General features: G+C 43.5%; 1 protein-coding gene across 8 annotated transcripts in view; it reads right to left on the bottom strand.

The window, feature by feature from the left end:
- Positions 1–1,363: 1,363 nt before the first annotated feature.
- Positions 1,364–21,945, bottom strand: part of nrxn3a (neurexin 3a) — a 2,269,325-nt gene continuing 2,248,743 nt past the window's right edge. For 6 of the 8 annotated variants that reach the window (XM_072273216.1, XM_072273232.1, XM_072273229.1 and 3 more), the window contains one exon: positions 1,364–4,337. In XM_072273216.1, the coding sequence (XP_072129317.1) occupies positions 4,036–4,337 (302 nt within the window). In that variant the 3' untranslated portion in view covers positions 1,364–4,035. Of the gene's footprint in view, positions 4,959–21,945 lie in introns of all 8 variants that reach the window. The other 2 variants (XM_072273235.1, XM_072273234.1) reach the window with 1 other exon arrangement.

Raw genomic sequence — 21,945 nt, forward strand, 5'->3', positions numbered from 1 at the left:
GTTTCTATGTAATGCTGAGGCTTTGTTGTTCAACACACCTCAGGCATTATTCAGAGATATTTAGATAGACACATAAATGTGAGGGAAATGGAAGGATATGATCTTTGTGTAGGGATAAAGGATTAGTTTAGTTGGTCATTTGATTACTAATTGGTTCAGCACAACATTGTGGGCTGAAGGGCCTGTTCCTGTGCTGTACTGTTCTATGTTCTCTTCTCCTCACCTGCCCATCACCTCCCTCTCGTACCCCTCCTCCTTTTCTTTTTTCCCTGGTCCACTATCGCCTCCAGTCAGATTCCTTCTTCTTCAGCCCTTTACCTCACCTATCTATCCCCTCAAAACTTCTCACTTCATTCCCTCTCTCCCACCCAGCCACCTTCCTCCTCACCTATCCCCTGCCAACCTCTTCCCATCCCCCCACCTTCTTATTCCGGCTTCTTTCCCCTTCTTTCCAGTTCTGGTGAAGGGTCTTGGCCCAAAATGGCAACTGTTTATTCCTCTCCATAGATACTGCCAGAGCTGCTGAGTTCCTCAAGCATTTTGTGTGTGTTACTAGGGATCTGCAAAATCTCTTGTGTTTATGTTAATATTCTAATGTGAATTGTATGTTTGCCCGTAGTTACACTCTGTATAATGTCTGCAGATGTAGAACAGAGAGATAAATGTAGACCCTCAGAGATGTTATTGCCAACATTGGCCAACACAATTCAATCTCACACATCTTCCTTACTTGGTCTCACCTATCACCTGCCATCTTGTATTTCTTCCCCTCCTCCCATTTCCTTATTCTGGCTTTTGCCCCCTTCTTTTCCAGTCCTGATATGTGGTCTCAGCTTGAAGTGTTGACTATTTATTCCCCTCCATAGATGCTGCCTGCAGCATTTCGTGTGTGTTGCCTATATTTCTATTACCTCTGTTGCTGCCAGTTTCAGAGAAGGATGGCCTTTACTTCTAGAAGACTTCCAGGATTATAGCCAATCCTGGCAGGTTGGCCTACTAGGACAGTATCATTATCAAGCCCTTGAACTCGCCTGTCCTGTCAATCCCATCCCCTAGTTCACGATAGTAGTATACTGTGATCTTGTCAAAAAGGTTGGGAAAAGTGCAGGTGAGTAAAATAGCTTCTGAAGTTCAAATAAGGAGAATGCTTGATTGGGAATGTTTATTCAGAGGATGTGCAGAATGTTGAAAAATTGCTTCTGACACCAAATGTAAAGGTAGATCAATATTCATCAACTTTGGGAAGAACGTTTTATTGCCAAGCACATCTTAAATAGAATTGAAATGCAGCAAAAAAATTGAAAATGGAGGGATGGATGAATTAACACTGCATCAACTTAAAAGAACCCAATCAAACCTTCACATTGATGCCGAACAAAATTATAAAATATGATATAAAGCCAAGATACAGTCTCCACAGTGTTTCCACGTCTTTATAGTTCATAGTTTAAAAAAATGAGCATTAAGTGAATCCACAGGATAACCCTTAAGAGCAGACAGTGAGAGAGCAAACTTCCTGTGTGTTCCAGTTTTATCCACTCAGCGTCAATTTTTGTGACTTGAAGTCTGCGGCATTTGCTCACCTTAATTTGTAATCAAACAACAGTCACGTTATACATCCACTCAGTGGCCACTTTATTAGGTACAGGCACGGAACCCAGTATGGTCTTTTGCTGCTGTAGCCCACCCACTTCAAGGTTCAATGTTTTGTGTACTCACAGATGCTCTTCTGCACACCACTGTTGTAATGTGTAGTTTGCTTTCCTGTCGACTTGAACCAGTCCGGCCATTCTCCTCCAACCTCTCTTATTAACTAGGCATTTCACCCATAGAACTGCCGCTCACTGGATTTTTTTTGTTTGTTTTTTGCACCACTCTCTGTAAACTCCAGAGACTGTTGTGCGTCAAAATGCCAGAAAATCAACAGCTTCCGAGATACCCAAACCACTGTTTGGCACCAATAATCATTCCATGGTCAAAGTCACTTAGATCGCATTTCTTGCCCATTCTGATATTTAGTCCAAACAACAACTGCACCTCTTGACCATGTCTTCATGCTTTTATCCATTGAGTTGGTGCCACATGATTGGCTAATTAGATATTTGCATTAATGGACAGGTGTACCCAGTAAAGAGGTGACTGAATTTATGTATATAAAAAATACTCAATGTATAGCTCACATGGATTAAGGATAACTTGTTTTCCAATTTCAGTGTGTGTAACCTTGTAGAAACAGACACCGAGAGAAAAAAAACTAACTCTTTAAGCCTAAATGATATTACATGTGTTTGCTTTGCAAATAGAAATGTGTGTGTGTGTGTGTGTGTGTCTGTGTCTGTTCTGGGGTTGCTATGTACAGATGATAGGCAATGTTAGAGACTAGCAGAGAGTCTGGCAGTGTACAATATACCAATAGAAAAAGAATGAACAAAGTAAGGTACACCAGTGCTGAGCACACAAGCTTTATAATAATACCATCATATTATGTAAACAACTTGTTTCTTCTCTCTTGACGCAGTTTGATATTTGGAAATTCACACCATCCGCATTTTGTTAACGTACATGTGTGGGAAGGACAAACATTGTTTGCCTCACTGTCCCATTTCCCCCACCTGCCCAATTACATTTAGAACAAACTAAAGTTGGACTATGAGTGAGAGAAGGAAAGAGGAACAGGTAGAGTGGAAGAAGGAGAATTTAACAGTGAACAAGAGAGAGGAACAAAGCACATCTAATAAAATAAAATAAATAAAATCATACCTCTAACGGAATGTTTGGCCAATGAATTACCATTAATTGGTTCCCATCAAAATTGAACACCATATTGTATATGATGTGGTTAATTTTATTTTTTTTAAATGTGCATGCACCACAGTTAGTTACTGAAACTCAGAACCACAGCCATGGATTTTGCCAGCTGTATAACTACCTACCACACTCTATGAGTAATATGTTGTACAATAAACAGCTCATAAACGAGAAGGTGGTCACCTCAGTTCAAGACCTGTCCGATCTGTGGGTGTTTCCACTATAGCTTTGTTCGTCTTTATGTTATTTTTCGTTTAAATGTTCATATACTTAATACAATTGTTTTTTTTTATTGCGGACAGCAAATCATAAGGTGGACACCACGATCCGAGATGTAGAAACAGTACAAAGGTAAACGGCAAATTCCCGTTCTCTGAGGGGAGGGGAGAGGAGGAGGAGGTGGAGGAGCGAGAGAGAGAGAAGCTGACCGCACACACACTCACACACACACATCGCGCGCCACATTCATGCATCCATGCGCGCGCGTGCACACATACACACACACACACACACACACACACACACACACACACACACACCTATACACACACACAAACACGCGACCAGCCGCCCCACCTCCCCCTCCTCCCTCAGCTCTCCGTCTCTCCCAAGGTCCACGCTCAGCGGGACACTGACTTGGTCTGTACATTATGTCGCAATCACATGCTCCAGACGGCAAAGAGAAAAGATGGTTTAAAGAAAATCAAGTGCACAGCCTTCACAACAAATGAGATAACCTCCAGAAAAATGCGAAATGTCACAAAGTCTTAACAGTCGCATCCAGGGTACAAAACCGACAAAAAGCTGTGGAGTCTTGAAGAGTTTGAAATCCCTTGGACCACAATATCCAAAGCTTCTGGAAATTATGGTGGCCGCGTGTGTGTGTGTGTGTGTGTGTGTGTGTGTGTGTATGTGTGTGTGTGTGTTTGTGTACGCGCGCGTTATCTAATGCACTTAACAGCTTCACTCTGTTATAATTATATCACAGTACGTATCACATATCTCTCAGCCATCAGGCTGTTTGGAGATTGTCTTTTTTCCCAAAATGTTCCCCAAAAGAGTTATTTTTTTCGTGTGTGTTTAAAATCTATGTCGAGTTGCAGGATTGCACCACTCCGTGTTACATCTCTCTCTCTCTCACTCTCTCTCTCTCTCTCTCTTATTTGTGTCTCCTCTGTTCTGGTTCGCTTTTTGTTTTCTCTCGGGATAGCTTGTCCACCCCGCTCGCTACACGTAGTACTCTTTGTCCTTGTTTCTGTGCTTCTTACTGCCGCCTTTGGCACCCTGTTGCTTCTCCTTGACCACGGTGCCGTTGGTCTGTGCAGAGTTGCTGATGTAGTTCCGCGTCTCGTCCACCTGGTACGAGCCTTCGTCCCGGTTGCGGTACTTGTACATGGCGTAGAGCAGGATGAGGATGCACAGTGCCGCTGCGGCCACTATTCCCACGACCATCCCCGTAGTGCTGCTGGACTCGCGCACCACTTCCGACGCCCCGGGGCCCCTTCGTACTCCCGGCTCGGTGGGGTTTGCTGTGGGCACATTACGGAACATGGGTGAGGTGACTAAGGGGCTCTTCAACTTGGTGTTGTCTACTTCATAACCGGTGGGCAAAGGAAACAACACTAGGCCAGGCTGGGGTTTCTGCTCACGCGTATTCAGCTTGCCCGCGGGCAACTTGGGCAGCTTCCTGGGCGGTGTGGAGACCGAAGAGCTGGTCAGCTCAGGGGGAGAGTCAGTGGTGGCTGTCCTACCAGATTCAGGCGGTTTGTTTGCTCTAAAGTCCTTGTATTCCCACTTGGGTGCGTGCGCTTTGTAGCCACCTTCGAAGGCCGATGTGGACAAGGTCTTATCTGTTACCAAGGACAAGGTGGTGTGAAAATCTTCATCATCAGTAGGGGGTAGGTCAGAGTCAAGCGCCTCCCCTGAGCCATAACCCGATATCACCAAGCCAGCATCACAATCATCGGTGTCCTGGTCCAGCAAGCAAGGCAACCCAACCTCAGGGATCATGGACAGGGAATCTTTGGTGCTTTCAATAATGGTGAGAAGGGGGCGGAAGGTAGGAAGGAGGGTGATGACAGGGGCACGGGTGCCAAGAGGAGGGGTGTCTAAAGGTTCTTCTGTCACTACTGGGAAAACTAATTCACCTCCTAGGACGGAAGAAGAAAGAGAGGCTGTTAGCAAGGTATTTGGCCTGTGCACACAAACAAGCGCACGCACACCACGCCAACACACACACACACCCCACTCAAAAACTGAACCCGACTCAAAAAAAGAGAGGAAATCACAACACACGTAGAGATGCAACAGCCACCGAGCTGAAAAGAAAAAAAAACCGATCCCCTTACTTGCAATATAACAGCCGCAGCGCAACTCAAATAAAAATCTGGCACGTTAAAAAAAAATCAATAAACGTTCGCGTTTAAAAAACCAAAAAAGTTTGAAATGATAATAGTGTTTTGTAAATTAATTAATAAGCATTACAGCCTAAAACACATCCAAGAAAGTTTATATGTATATATATGATGCACACATATATATCCAATATATACATATAGATAAGAATAGATACCAAATAAGTTTTTGTCAACTTACATCAATAAATTGCCCGCATGATTTTGGCATGAAGAAAAAAATTTATAAAAAGAAAGTTGTGTAAGATACTCTTGGACACGTTTGCTATATTATTCTCAATTTTTTTGTCATTAGCAAAAAATAAAACTCGCTGACAATATGATTACAAAGGGGAAGGCAACAACACATTTACATTCACACCACACAACATGAAAATAATTCTGCACCAATAGGCGACTCTCTTTTTTTTTGTTGCTTGTTGTTTAAAATAGATCAGGAACTACAAAAAAAAGACTGCACATTGTGTCAGTTCAATTTCTTTTCTGTCTGTTTTGCTGTTAAATATCTACAAATCTAGCACTTCCTTTATTTTTAAATCTTTTATGTTGAGATAGCATTGTTTAAAATTAAATCTTTTCTTTTATCTCTCTTGTTTTTTTCCATTAGACAATTAGTTGACTGGTACTCTACAATTTTGAACACTGCCTGAAAGGGGGAGGTGGTGGAGGAGAGGAGGATGGTGGGTGAGGGAGAGGGTGGGGGAGATGAGGTTTAACATTTCCGGGTTCTGCCCTATGAGTGCACTATGGGGGAGATGAAGATGATGGGAGTGAATGTGTATAAAAGTTGCCATGTCCATGTCAGGGTGGGACCAAGCGATCTGGCTGCGTTAGCGCTTTTAGCTGTAAGGAAGGGATGGGGGATATACAAATATATGAGCATATACATGCCCATCTATGGAAAGAAAAAAACATAACTCTAACACTGACATTTTACAAACCCTAAGCTGCAACTTCTTCACCATGCAGTCCATATATAAATATATAAATATATAATTTGTTTTAAACTTTAAACAGCTTTTCCCGAAAAAAATCTAAATAAATCATCTTTTCCAACTGCTCCAAACCACTTCAAACTGTGTGAAGTTAATGCTGTATTTCCAAATATTGAGAGCACACATATACTGTGTTTTGGCAAGTATCCGCAAAAGGGGGCTTCTTTTTACCGCCTGGTGGAATGGAACAGGGGGTGTGGGTGGGTGGGCGATGATGCCAACTGCGTCACTCCCCTGAGATGCACAAAGAAAGCTTTTTAAATTCCGGTTCTGCCCGTGTTAACAAATACAGGATTTTGTTTGTGTCCTGCGATTAAGAGGCAGCAGGGAGTAAAATATTTTTTTTATTTGATTGAGATACAGTGCAGAATAGGCCCTTCTGGCCCATTGGGCCAAGCTGCCCAACCCCACCCCCCCCCAATTTAATCTGAACCTAATCACGGGACAATTTACAATGGCCAATTAACCTAGCCACCAGTACGTTTTTGGACTGTGAGTGGGAACTGGAGCATCTGGAGGAAACCCACGGGAAACCTGCGGTCACGGGCACGTTGGAAAATGTACTGCAGGCCCAAGTGTCGTAAGACCAGAACCAGTGGTATAGCGGAGTATGGGCCATCTGCCATACCCCACTACCAGGCGTTCTGTGATATTGGGTAGATGTGGGGGGGGGGTTGGTGAGCCAGAGAGGAGAGGAGGGGGTGAGAGAAGGGTGTTCCATCTCCCCCACCACCTCTTGGGCTCTTTAAGGCATCCTCCAGGAGAACCATCATGGCAAACCAAGTTAACCTAATGAACAAGGGGTAGGGGAAAACAGAGTGCAGATGATAGAAAGTAACCTACACCCCACCCTAAGCATTGCCACGGCTTGAAGTGGTTTGCGATTCACTTTATTTAAAAGAAGAAAATTATCAGCACAAATATTTTTTCCCAATAAAATGTTCAGCAGAATCAAAAAGAAGTAGCAATTTTTGAAAGAAAATATAAAAAGCCCAAAGCTTTATATAAAAAATATTACTGGCGAAACAAATCCTTGTTTTGAGAAAAATATAAACCAAAGTAAAATCTTTCCCCTACAGCACACCTTAAAAAGATGAACAGCCAGATGCACAGAGACAGAGTAAAGAGGGTCACAAATATTTACCTGTCACCCAGGCCTCATGAAATGAGGTGAAATTATCTCTGGTTTATTGCAATTTACCCTTTTCTGTTTTTAAACCCATAACATCACAAAAAAAAAACAGATTTTAATTCCCCTCGGGGTGTGTAAAAATGGCGTGCATTCTGGATGTACGTCGGTACAGAGTTAAAGGAACCAGCACAGAATGGGTCACTTTGATTGCTTGAAGTGTTAATAATGCATGCTTAAAGTAAGTTGCATTTAGGGAAAGTTTAAGAACAAAACAGCAAGCTGGAGCAGGGAGGTAGGGGTGGATTAGGAGACAGGGAGGGTTTAGGGGGAAAGGTTAGCTGGAAAGAGGAAGGTCCATAGTTAGGAGGGGAACAGTTTTAAACAGCATCATTCAACAAGTCTTTTCGGAGGGAGGGAGGAGAGGGTGGGAAATTCCACAAAGGACATTGGGTTTTAATCTCAGCTAAAATCACTCAGTCTGTGAATTGCAAATGTCTCTTCAGTTATTATCCTCTCCAGCTGAGCATTCTTCATAGTTTTGAAGGCATCACACCTCTTTTCCCAGGTGGCCTATTTTTCAGTAGTAACTCCAGTTCCTGCTGGTAACGCTGAGGCTTTTCTTCCTGAACTGCTGTATAGGTGAACCTCAGGTCTGTACCTCAAATCGCTGCCCATCTCCAAGGGCCTACTTCCTCCTCTCTGCAGAGAACCCCAAAGGCAGGGGGTTCCCAACCATTTTTATGTCATGGAGCCTTACACTAACCGAAAGGTCTGTGGACTCCAGGTTGGGAATTCCTGCCCTAAGGGAACCTCACACCCAGCCCAGCCCAAAAATTAGGCCCGGATGACCTAATTCTGCTCCTACGTCTTATGGTCAAAACCTCACTCCACAGCTTCAGAGACATCTTGGTGGGATTAGGTCCCTACCAGAAACCTTCCAAGATAGTACATGGTTGATAGAAAAATGGAGGGCTATGTAGGAGGGAAGGGTTAGTTTGAGAGTAGGGGTTAATAGTTCAGTACCACATCATGGGTTGAAGGGTCTGCAATGTGCGGTAATGATCTATGTGATATGTTCAAAGATAAAGAGAAACACCTGCACTGACATAGCACTAACCGCACCCCTCCAAGCCACTATTTTGAGTGCACTGTCAGGCCAGCAGTTTCCACCTAGCAACCTTCCACAAACACCAGCATGAAGGTATTAATTTTGTTTGGAAGTGCTAGCTGAGGGAAGAGAGTTTGCTAGTACACTTCTTTGCCCTTCTTCAAAGCCCAGTGGTGGCTTCCTTTACATCCAGCCGACATCCTCCTCCAGCATTTTGTGTGTGTTGCTTAGAGTAGAACTGAGGCTCAGTTTAATTTCTTGCCTGACAAAGCTCTGGGGGTTGCGGTGTGGAGACGAGTTGTGTGTGATCAGATTTTGGGAATGGGACATGAACTCACGGTGTCTGACTCTGAGCTCTCCACTGACAGGAATCCTACCTGGCGAGGTTGCTGCCGAAGTTCCAGTTGTACTTCAGCCCTACGCTCCTTGGGTGAAAGTATTTTTTTAAAAAAACCTGCAGGTGCTGTAAATCTGAAATAAAAACATTTCACCCTTTGCCCCTCAAGTTCTGAGTAAATCTCTCCCCTCTCACCCTAAACTTATGTCCTTTGGTTCCTGATTTTCCAACCCCGCCAAAAAGATGGTACACCATCACCCCATCTATGGCTCTCATGAGCTTATATTCTCCTATGTTCCAGTGAATAAAGTCCCAATCTGCTCAATCCCTCTTCATAACTTAGTGCCTTGTGTCCATCCAACATCCACCTAAATCTCCTTTGCACTCTATCTAGCTCAATAATGTATTTCCTATAACCAGGTGACTAAAATTGAACACAATATTCCAAATTTAGCTTCACCAATGTCTTGTACAACTGCAGCCTAACATACTGCTCTACTCGATGCTCTGACTAATGAAGGGCAGTGTATCAAAATCCTTCTTCCACAGCCTTGTCCATCTGTGACTCCATCTTCATGTACCTGAAATCCAAGGATCCTCAGTTCTACAGCACTCTCCAGGGCCATGTTGTTCACTGTTTCCTTTGAGCACGTCTCCTCTCATTACTGAATGCAGTCGTAGAGTCATAGAGCACTGTAATGCAGAAACAGGTCCTTCGGCCCATCTAGTCTGTGCCAAACTTAGTCCCATTGATCTGCACCTGGACCAAAGCCCTCCATGCCAGACCCATCTATGTACTTATCCAAACTTCTCTTGAGAGTTGACATTGAGCTTGCATTCACCATTTCCCCTGACAGCTCGTTCCACACTCTCTGAGTGAAGAACTTTCTTCTCAGGTTTCCCTTATGTATTTCACCTTTCACCCTTATCCTGTGACCTCTAGTTCTAACCTCACCCAACCTCAGTGGAAAAAGGTGTACCTATCAACACCGCTCATAATTTTGTATACCCCAATCAAATTTCCCCTCATTCTCTTACTGAAGGGAGTTGATGGGAATTGGTGTAACAATAAAATACACTCAGTGGCCACCTTATTAGGAAACCTGTACATCTGCTCATTAATGTAAATATCTAATCAGCCAATCATGTGGCAGCAACTCAATGCATAAAAGTGTGCAGACATGGTCAAGAGGTTCAGCTTTTGTTCAGACTGAACATCAGAGTGGGGAAGAAATTTGATCTAAGTTACTCTGACTTTGGAATGATTGTTGTTGCTGGATGAGGTGGTTTGAGATTCTCAGAAACTGCTGATCTCCTGGGATTTTCACGCAAAATAGTCTCTAGAGTTTACAGAGAACGGTGTGAAAAAACACTGAAACATCCAGTGAGTGGCAGTTCTGTAGGCAAAGACGCCTTGTTAATGAGAGAGGTCAGAGGGGGACAGCCAGACTGGTTCAAGTTGATATGAAGGCGACAGTAACTCAGAAACTATGCGTTACATCAGTGTGTGAAGAAGAACATCTCTGAATGCGGAACATGTCAATCCTTGAAGTGGATGAGCTACAGCAGAAGGAGATCACAAGCATACACTCAATGATCACTTTATTAGGTACAGGAGGCTCTTAATAAAGTGCCCACAGAGAGTATGTACTTTAATAATAAATTTACTTTGAACTTTGAAATCTGTGTAAAGAGAAATCAGATTTAACATTTCAGACAAATATCCTTCATCAGAACTGACAAAGGTTCTTCGATCTCTCTATCTCTGTCTCTCTCCTTTTTCCTCTCTCTCCAGATGCCACTGCACCTGCTGAGTGCATAGAGCACGGAACACTACTGCACAGTACAGGCCCTTCAGCCCATAATGTTGTGCTGACCTTTTAACCTACTCTAAGATCAATCTATATCTCCCTTCCTACACTGCACTACACTTTTCTATCATCCATGTGCCTATCTAAGAGTTTCTTCAATGCCCCTAATGTATCTGCATCTACCATCACCCAGATGTGGGAACTTCGTGGGACCTCTGGTCTCTGATAACTATAGCTGTATGAAGTAAACCAAGCTGCAGCTCCTTGGAGACTGTGTTAAGAGAACTGGATCAGCACCTCAATGACCTTCGGCTCATATGGGAGAATTAGGAGGTGACTGGTAGGAGCTACAGGGAAGTAGTCATCCCTAAGTTGCAGGAAGCAAGTAACTGGGTGAATGTCCGGAAAGGGAAAGGGAATAGGCAGCCAGTGCAGAGAACCCCTGTGGTTGTTCCCATCAATAATAAGTATACTGTTTTGGATGCTGTTTGGGGCGTAACAATGGGGAGAAGCAGCAGCATGCAGGTCTCTGGCACTGAGCTGGCTCTGTGGCTCACAAGAGAATGGGGGAGTACAGTAGTGATAGGGGATTCCATACGAGAGCAGGCAGGAGATTTTGTGGATGTGATCAATACACCTAGATGACATTTTACTTCCCAGATGCCCAGGGTCAGAGATGTCAAAGGGGTTCTTCTGCAGTTGTACAGGGCCCTGGTGAGACCACATCTGGAATATTGTGTACAGTTTTGGTCTCCAAATTTGAGGAAGACATTCTAGCTATTGAGGGAGTGCAGCGTAGGTTCACGAGGTTAATTCCCGGGATGGCGGGACTGTCATATGTTGAAAGATTGGAGCGACTGGGGTTGTATACACTGGAATGTAGAAGGATGAGAGGGGATCTGATTGAAACATGTAAGATTATTAAGGGATTGGACACGCTAGAGGCAGGAAACATGTTCCCGATGTTGGGGGAGTCCAGAACCAGAGGCCACAGTTTAAGAATAAGGGGTAGACAATTTAGAACGGAGTTAAGGAAAAACTTTTTCACACAGAGGGTTGTGGTTCTGTGGAATACTCTGCCTCAGAAGGCAGTGGAGGCCAATTCTCTGGATTCTTTCAAAAAAGAGTTAGATAGAGCTCTTAAAGATAGCAGAGTGAAGGGATATGGGGAGAAGGCAGGAAAAGGGTACTGATTGTGGATGATCAGCCATGATCACAGTGAATGGTGGTGCTGGCTCGAAGGGCTGAATAGCCTACTCCTGCACCTATTGTCTGTTGTCTATTGTCTCGGATTGGGTCGGTGGCATTCTAAAAGGGGAGAGGAAACACCCCAAAGTCACTGCACATATTGGTACCAATGACATAGGTAGGATATGGGAAGAGGTCCTGAAGACAGAATATAGGGAGGTAGATAGAAAGCTGAAAAGCAGGACCTCCAGTGTAGTAACCTTTGGATTGCTCCCTGTGCCACATGCCAGTGAGGGTAAGAATAGGGTGATTTGGTGGATGATTACGTGACTGAGGAATTGCCACAGGGTGCAGGGTTTCAGATTTCTGCATCACTGGGATCTCTTCTTGGGAACATATGGCCTGTACAAAAAGGACAGTTTACACCTGAACACGAGGGGGATCAATATCCTTGCAGGCAAGTTTGCTAGAGCTGTTGGGAAGGGTTTAAACTAACTTGGCAGGGGGATGGGAACTAGAATGAAGGGACTAAGAATGTGGCAGTTGGTATACAAGTACATGCAGTCTGTGGTGAGACTGTGAGGAAGGACAGGCAGACAATAGGGCAAAATTGCAGTCAGTGGGATGAGTTGAAGTGTGATATGGGGCAGGGCAAAGTGATGATGGTGCTAAACCGCAACTCCTTTGCTTACATCTTTGGAAACAGCTCTGTTTCTATTTTTGATATCTCTTATTTCCCTTTTCAAGGTTCTTTTGAAGGCCCTGTCCTGGAGGTAAACTCTGACTTTGGTTGTTCGCAGGAATGGAACGCTTTTTGAAATCCCACGGACGCGGCCTGGAAGACACCTCCAGGGTGCCGCATTTTTGTGGCTCTGGAGGCAGGTTGATTCAAGACTGAGGCAACGCGGGAGAATGCGGGTTAGCTGCCGTGAGCTGTGTGTCCAGAAACATGAGCCTGGCTCCGACTCTCTGGGTGCAGAGCTTGGAAAAAGCGATGCAACAAACTTTTAACATCATAAATCAGCGAGTTGTTTGTTATGTCTCCACTCTCGCTGTGAAACGGGGACATCTCTTTTTTAGAGAGAGAGCCAGTGGTATGTTGAATTACCACTGAACGAGTAGTCCTTGGGGTACTGCAAGTCTGTGTCTTTATTGATGCTTTGCCGCATGCTTGAGTGCTCGGGGGGGGGGGTGCCGAAGCTTTTTTGCTGGTGGGGTGGGTGGGGGGGTGGGGTCGTTGCTTTGCTTCTGTTTGTGTGTGGGAGGGGGAGCTGGAGGAGTGCTTTGGGATTCTAGTAATTAACTGTCATTCATTCTTTGGGGCACTCCTCTGTTTTCATGGAGATTTGTGAAGAAAAAGAATTTCAGGATATATATTTCTCTGACATTTAATCTACCTTTGAAACCTATTGAAACATGGGGCAAAATTGAAAAGGGTGATGAATACCGGACTGAAGGTGTTATGTTTGAATGCATGTATATAGAATAAGGTAGATAATTTTGTAGCCAAGTTAGAGATAAGCAGATACGGTGTTGTGGGGATCATTGAGACGTGACTGAAAGAAGATCATAGTTGGGAGCTTAACTTACAAGGGTACACCTTGTATTGGAAGGGCAGGCAGTTAATCAGAAGGGTTAGGGCGGCCTGTTGGTAAAAATGAAAATCAAATCCTTAGAAAGAAGTGACATAGGTTCGGAAGATGTAGAGTCATTGTGGGTGAGTTAAGAAACTGTGAGGGTAAAAAAACTCTGATGGGAGTTGTATACAGGCTTCCAAATAGTAGTCAGGATCTGGAATGCAAATTACAATGGCAGACAAAAAGGCATGCAAAAAGGCAATGTTACAATAATCTTGGGAAATTTCAATATGCAGATAGATTGGGAAAATTAGGTTGGTGCTGGATCCCAAGAGAGGGATTTTGAAGAAGGCCTAGGAAATGACTTTTTAGAGCTGCTTGTGGTTGAACACACCAGGGAAAAAGCAATTCTGGATTGGGTGTTGTGTAATGAACCAGAATTGATTAGGGAGCTTAAGGTAAAGGAAACCTTAGGAGACAGTGATCATAATATGATGTAATTCACTCTGCAGTTTGAGAAGGAGAAGATAAAGCCAGATGTATAAGTATTATGGTGGAGTAAAGGCAATTACAGAGGCACGAGAGAGTAGCTGTCCAAAGTTGATTGGAAGGGGACACTAGCAGGGATGATGGCAGAACAACAATTGATAGAGTTTCTGGGGACAATTTGGAAGGTACAGAATAAATAAACCCCAAAGGTGAAGAGTATTCTAAAGGGAGAATGAGGCAACTATAGCTGACAAGGGAAGTCAAAGACAGCAAAAAAATAAACAAATGAGAGGGCATACAATATAGAAAAAGTTAGTGGGATATGAGAGGATTGGGAAACTTTTAAAAACCAACAAAAGTCAACTAAAAAGCCATAAGGAGTAAAAAACATGAAATGTGAAAGGAGGCTAGCCAAGAATATAAAATGAGATACCAAAAGTTTTTTCAAATTTATAAAGGGTGAAAGAGAGGTCAGAGTGGGTATTGGACCACTGGAAAATGATGCTGGAGAGGTAGTAATAGGGGATAAAGAAATGGCAGATGAACTGTTTGTTTGCATCATTTTTCACTATGGAAGACTAGCAGTGTACCAGGAGTTCAAGAGTGTTATGGGGCAGAAGTGTGTAGTTGCTATTAATAGGGAGAAGGTGCATGGGAAGCTGAAAGTTCTGAGGATAGATAATTTACCTGGACCAGATGGACAACACCCCAGGGTTCTAAAAGAGGTACTGAAGAGATTGTGGAGCCATTCATAATGATGTTTCAAGCATCACTAGATACTATAATGGCTCTGGCAGACTGGAAAATTGCGAATTTCACTCTGTTCTTTAAGAGGGTTGGGAAAGAAAGGAAGAAAGGAAATTATTGGACAGTTAGCCTGATTTCAGTGGTTGGGGAAGATGTTGGAGTCCATTATTAAGGATGAGGTTTTGGGGTATTTGGCACATGATAAATTAGGTCAAAGTCAGCATGGTTTTTTTCAGGGGAAATCTTGCCTGACAAATGTGTTGGAATTCTTTGACGAAATAACAGGCAAGACAGACAAAGGAGAGTCAATGGATGTTGTTTGCTTGGATTTTTAGAAGGCCTTTGACAAATACTGCACATGAGGCTGCTTAAAATGTTAAGATCTCATGATACTACAGGAAAGATGCTAGCATGGATAGAAGATTAGAGACAGCTTTTTATAGCTATCTCTACTTGCTTTCTTGAATAATGGAACAACATCCACAACCCTCCAATCCTCTGGAACCTCTCCTGTCCCCATTGATGATGCAAAGATCATCACCAGAGGCTCAGCAATTTCTTTCCTCGCCTCCCACAGTAGCCTGGGGTACATCACGTCTGGTCCCGGTGACTTTTCCAACATGATGCTTTCCAAAAGCTCCAGCATATCCTCTTTCTTAATACTTATATGCTCAAGCTTTTCAGTCCACTGTAAGGCATCCCTGCAATCGGCAAGACCCTTTTATGTAGTGAATACTGAAGCAAAGTACTCATTAATACCTCTGCTATCTCCTCCGGATCCATACACACTTTTCCACTGGCGCACTTGATTGATCCTATTCTCTAACATCTTCTTGCTCTTCACATACTTGTAGAATGCCTTGGGGTTTTCCTCAATCCTGTCCACCAAGGCCTTCTCATGGCCCCTTCTGGCTCTCCTAATTTCTTTCTTGAGTTCCTTCCTGCTAGCCTTATAATCTTCTAGCTCTCTATCATTACCTAGCTTTTTGAACCTTTTGTAAGCTCTTCTTTTCTTCTTGACTAGATTTATAACAGCCTTTGTACACCATGGTTCCTCTACCCTACCATCCTTTCTCTATCTCATTGGAATGTACCTATGCAGAACTCCACACAAATATCTCCTGAACATTTGCCACATTTCTTCTGTACATTTCCCTGAGAACATCTGTTTCCAATTTATGCTTCCAAGTTTCTGCCTGATAGCCTCATATTTCCCCTTACTCCAATTAAGCGCTTTCCTAACTTTTCTGTTCCTATCCCTCTCCAATGCTATGGTAAATGAGATAGAATTGTGATCACTATCTCCAAAATGCTCTCCCACTGAGCAATCTGACGCCTGACCAGGTTCATTTCCCAATACCAGATCAAGTACAGCCTCTCCTCTTGTAGGCTTATCTACATATTGTGTCAAGAAACCTTCTTGAACACACCTAACAAACTCCATCCCTAGAGACATTCCAATTGATATTTGGGAAATTAAAATCTCCCACCATGACAACCCTGTTATTATTATACCTTTCCAGAATCTGTCTTCCTATCTGCTCCTCGATGTCCCTGTTACTATTGGGTGGTCTATGAACTTGGCCTTTTTCCTTGAAGCAATGGAGGATGAGAGGTGATCTGGTAGAAGCGTATAAGATAATGAGAGTCATTGATCATGTGGATAGTCAGAGGCTTTTTCCCAGGGTTGAAATGGCTAGCATGAGTAGGCACAATTTTGCGGTTCTTGGAAGTAGGTACCGAGGAGATATCAGGGGTAAGTTTTTTACGCAGAAAATGATGAGTGCATGGCATGGGCTGCCGGTGACGGTGGTGGAGGCAGATACGATAGGGTCTTTTAAGAGACTCCTGGATAGGTACATGGAGCTTAGAAAAATAGAGGGCTATGGGTAAACCTAGGTAGTTCTAAGGTAAGGACATGTTCGGCACAGCTTTGTGGGCCAAAGGGCCTGTTTTGTGCTGTAGGTTTTCTATGTTTCTCTGTTTCTATGCCTATTAGCTGACTGGTAGGAGGCAAAGAGTAGGAATAAAGGGGGCAAATTCTGGTTGGCTGCCGGTGTTCCACAGGGGTCGGTGTTGGGACCACTTCTTTTCACATTCTATGTCAATGATTTGGATGAAGAAATTGATGGCTTTGTGACCAAGTTTGTGGATGGTATGAAGACAGGTGGAGTGTTGAGGAAGCAGGGAGTCTGCAGAAGGACTTGGACAGATTTGGAGAATGGAAAAAGAAGTGGCAGATGGAATACAGTGTAAGGAAGTCTATGATCGTACACTTTAGTAGAAGGAATAAAGGCTTGGGCTATTTTCTAAATGAGGAGGAATTTTAAAAAATCAGAGTTGCAAAGGGGCTTGGGAGTCCTTGTGTAGGATTTCCTAAAGGTTAACTTGCAAGTTGAGTTGATTGTAAGAAAGGTAAATGCAATATTAGCATTGATTTCAAGAGGACTAGAATATAAAAACAAGGATGTAATGCTAACAACAGGAATTCTGCAGATGCTGGAAATTCAAGCAACACACATCAAAGTTGCTGGTGAATGCAGCAGGCCAGGCAGCATCTCTAGGAAGAGGTGCAGTCGACGTTTCAGGCCGAGACCCTTCGTCAGGACTCTTCAATTGCACCTCTTCCTAGAGGTGCTGCCTGGCCTGCTGCGTTCACCAGCAACTTTTATGTGTGCTGCAAGGATGTAATGCTGATGCCTTAGAAGGCATTAATCAAATTACACTTGGAGTTTTGTGAGCAGTTTTCAGCCCCTTATCTAAGAAAAGACTTTCTGGCATTGGAGAGGGTCTAGAGGAAGTGCATGAGAATTATTATGGGTTAATGTATGAGGAATGTTTGATGGCTCTAAGCCTTTAATCTCTATCGTATATTGAAAGGTCCAGATAGAGGGTACGTAGGAAGGATGTTTCCTATACTGGATGAGTCTATGACTGGAGGGCACAGTCTCAGACCAGAGGGATGTCCATTTGGAACAGAGATGAGGAGGTTTTTTGTTAGCCAGAGGGTAGTGAATCTGTGAAAATCATTACCACAGGCAGCCATAGAGTCCAAGACATTGAATATATTTAAAGCGGAAGTTGATAGGTTCTTGATTAGTAAGGGTGTTGAAGGGTATAGGGAGAAGGCAGGAGAAGGGTGTTGAGAGGGATAGTAAATTAGCCATGGTGAAGTGGCAGAGCAGACGCAGTGGGCCGAATGGCCTTATTCTGCTCCTATGTTTTATGGTCCCACAGGATGTTCCACACACTCACCACTTGGTTAAAAGAACTTAACTCTGACGTCCCTCCTATACTTCCCTCCAATTACCCTGATTGTGGTAGCCATTTCCACATGGGAAGATTCCTCTGGCCATTCACTCTATCTGTGCCTCTTATAATATTGTACACTTTATCAAGTCACCTCTCATCTTCCTTTGCTCCAAAGGGCAGAGCCCTATCTACATGAGACATGCTCTCTAATACTGTATTTTCAGCATCTTCTCCTTTTGTTTCAGATTTACAGTATCTGCAGAGTTAATTTTGATTTCCAAGGTCACATAAACACTGAGAAGTTGAGGAGTGATCTGCCTGAGAAGTTTGTAATATTTACAAGGAAGACATGGAGAAACCATCAGGTCAAGCAGCATCTAAAGTGAGGAATAATGAGCCAATGTTTTGGGCCAAGATCTTTCATTGGTTCAGGAGGTAGGGTGACTTTGTAGAATGATGCAAGCACATCAACTTGAGTCTGAAAGTGGACAAACTAAAGAGTTGATTGTGGACTTTAGGGATGGTGCAGATTGACCATTCCTCATTGCACATAAATGGCTTCTCCATGGAGAACCAAGTTTCTGGGAGTGCCCATCTTATCTTTCATTCTTATTTAGAGATAACGGCTTGGAATAGGCCTTTCCGGGCCCAGTGAGACACATTGCTCATCAACTCCCCTATTTAACCCTAGCCTCATCACAAGACAATTTACAATGACCAATTAACCTACTAACTGGTACGCCTTTGGAATGTGTGATGAAATTAGGGCAACCAGAGGAAGCCCACACGCTCACGGGAAATACGTACAAAAGCTTCTAACAGAGGATGCCGGAAATGAACTCCAAACACCAGCACTCTGAGTTGTAACGGTGTTGTGCTAACCACTACACTACCGTGGAATCTGATAATTTGAAGATAACGGATGACCTCACCTGGTCCCTCAACACCACCTCTTTATTCAAGAAAACATTGCCATGTCTCCATTTTCTGAAGGGATTGAGGCAATCAAGGCTCCCCTCCTACCTCATTCAATTTTTACAAGAGCACCATTAAGAGTGTTTTGACCAGCTGCATGACTGTCTGGTATAGGAATTGCAAGACATCTGATCGCTGGACCCTCCAAAGGATTGCGAGGACTACTGAGAGGATCATTGGGGTTATCATTGCGCCCATCCGAGATATTTATCAGGAACACAGTGTACGCAGGGCTTGTACTATTACAAAGATTCCTTCCATCTGTCCCACAAGCTCTTTGACGCCCTACTATCAGACAGGAGGTACACAGCATTAGGACAAGGGCTGTTAGGATGGGTAACAGCTTCTTTCTCCAGGCTGTAAGACTACTGAACTCCCAGCCACCACCCAGGTCTCATCTCATAAGAAACGCTAGTAGCTTGTGTTCTAAATGCACCTTATGTTAAATGTCAATTTTCTTTTATATTTTGTTAATTTATTTGTAGTAATATTACTTTGGGGAGTATGGGGTGTCTAGGGAGGGGTAGCACCTCTGGTGGGGGGGCCTGCTGTGCCCTTTTTCAGGGCAGCTCGTCCACCTTCGGTCCCCACCTGGCGCTCACTCTCACCTGTGGTTGCAAGTAGCTGTAGCACGCGCAGTGGCCACACCCCGGTAAACCGTCTCGGCAGACAGGCCAAACCAGGTGAGGATAGCGGATAGCTGTTCGATCCTCGGTGAGGCAGGGGATCTGCCTGTCCCAGCGTGTGAAGTCTGGCCCTGGCAGACTGAGCGGAGGAGACGGATTACTGGTCCAATGGTCAAGAAGGCAGGCTAGCAGGCATTAGTGGAGCACTAAGAGCACGACAAGGCACTTAGACGTCCTGATCATCCACTGCAAGAGGTGGTGACCTCTTTAAACTCACCCAGCAGAAGGCAAAGGCAAACCACTGCTGTAACTTGCCGAGGACATGATTTCCTAATATGTCAGAGCGGTGTAGAGGGAAATCGTCCCCCAACTGGAAATTCCAGATGCGACCTAACAGCGACGACGAATATTACTTTATGTGTTGTGTGTGAATTCTATGTACTGTGTTGCTGCCCCATGGTCTGGAGGGGCATTGATTTGTTTGGAGATACACATGTATACGGTTGAATGACAATAAACTTGAACTTGCACTAATGGTATCAATGGACACTGACGTAAAGTGTGCATATAAACATCAGGTGCAGACCAGTTTAATTGCTGGCAGAACAGTCCTAAAGGGTTGCTTGGCCTTTGTCTGCTCGTCTTGTGAAATTAGCAAGAAACATCCTTTACATGCCTGCCTGTTTGACGCTAGGTTAAACAGATCTCTCTTATGCTGGAGCACAGGTTTATTAATCCCCAGATACTGGTCTTTCACAGATCCCTTCACCTTCTTTGCAATGTGCATAAAATTGGCATTGTATTAACGCCTTACGTAGCTTCTGTATATTTTAAGTACATTTGGTTGCAGTGAAGCAGTAAAATGAATGGGAAAGATGGAAATTAGCTCTTGCTAATAAGTTAATTCTTTATAGGTCCCAGCACATCCTAGTCAGAAGTCATCGCCGCTTTTATCTAATTTAGCTTCTTGTCTCTATATTGTCATAATTTTGGTTTTGCCTCCTCCTGATAAAGGGGCTTTCTGAATGAATTTCAGTACTTCACACTTAATGACTGGTTGCAGATCAGGAATATTGGATCGCTGTAAAATCGCATTTTCACCAAATGCTCTCGAGAAATATGTTCAAAACTGGAATTTCTTTAACCCTTTACTTCATTGAGCCCCCACTGCAAGGGCAGAATTAAGAGACTGAGAGACGGCAGCCTTTTCTATGCAAAACAGGCAGCATTTTGCAAATCATAGAGTCATAAGACTATAAAATATAGGAGCAGAATTAGGCCATTCAGCCCATCGAGCCATTTCATCATGGTTGATCCCGGATCCCACTCAACTCCATACAGCTGCCCTCTTGCCATATCCTTTAATGCTCTGACTGATTAGGAAAGAATTAACTTCGGCCTTAAATATTCTCATGGACTTGGCCTCCACCACAGTCTGTGGCAGAGAATTCCACAGATTCACTACTGTCTGGCTAAAAAAATTCCTCCTTACTTCTGTTCTAAAAGGTCACCCCTCAATTTTGAGGCTATGCCCTCTAGTTCTGGATACCCCCACCATAGGAGACATCCTTTCCACATCCACCCTATCTTGCCCTTTCAATATTTGGTAGGCTTCAATGAAACTACAACACAGAAATAGGTCCTTCAGCCCATCTAGTCTGTGAAAGCCTGGTTTTCTGCCTAGTCCCATCAATTTGCACCTAGAGTCTTTGACCATCGCCCTCCATACATTTTCAGTATCAGAATCAGAAACAGGTTTATGACGTATGTAGTGAAATTTGTTGCTGGCAGCAGTACAATACAAAACATATAAAAACTATAAATTGCAATAAAATATATATATTAAGAAAATTTAATTAAATAAGTAATGCAAAAAGTTTGGACTCTACTCCATTCCTCCTCACTTGACCCTTAAGGTTTAGGAATTAAAAATCTGATGGGGCTCTTGAGAATTATAATGTATCTAGGAAGAAGCTAAAGAATGGACTGAGGAGAGCTAAACTAGCATATGAGAAGGCCTTGTGGACTGGGATTTAGGAAAGCTCCCATTTGTTCTACATGTCCGTAAAGACCAGGAGGCTTACATATGCCTGGAGTCGGAGGAGGTAGGGGAGGTCCTGAACAAATACTTTGCTTCACTATTCACCAGTGATAGGGACTTTTATGAACGGGAGATCAGTGTAGAACAGAACAGACTAATATCCTGGAACGTGTTGAGGTTAAGAAAGAGGTATTGTACTATTCTATGTATCTAATACTCTGTGCCTGTGATGCTGCTACAAGTAAGTTTTGCATTGCACCTGTGCATTCACGTACTTGTGCATGTGACAATAAACTTGACTTTGACTTTGGTTAAACCTATGACTTCCAGTTTTAGATTCCCCTCCCCTGGGAAAAAGACCTTTCACCTTATCTACACCCCTCACGATTTGATATACCTCAGCGTCGTACACACAAGAGAAAAAAATCAATAACCTATCCAATTG

Source organism: Mobula birostris, chromosome 1 (genome assembly GCF_030028105.1).
Source record: "Mobula birostris isolate sMobBir1 chromosome 1, sMobBir1.hap1, whole genome shotgun sequence".
Taxonomy (NCBI): Eukaryota; Metazoa; Chordata; class Chondrichthyes; order Myliobatiformes; family Myliobatidae; genus Mobula; species Mobula birostris.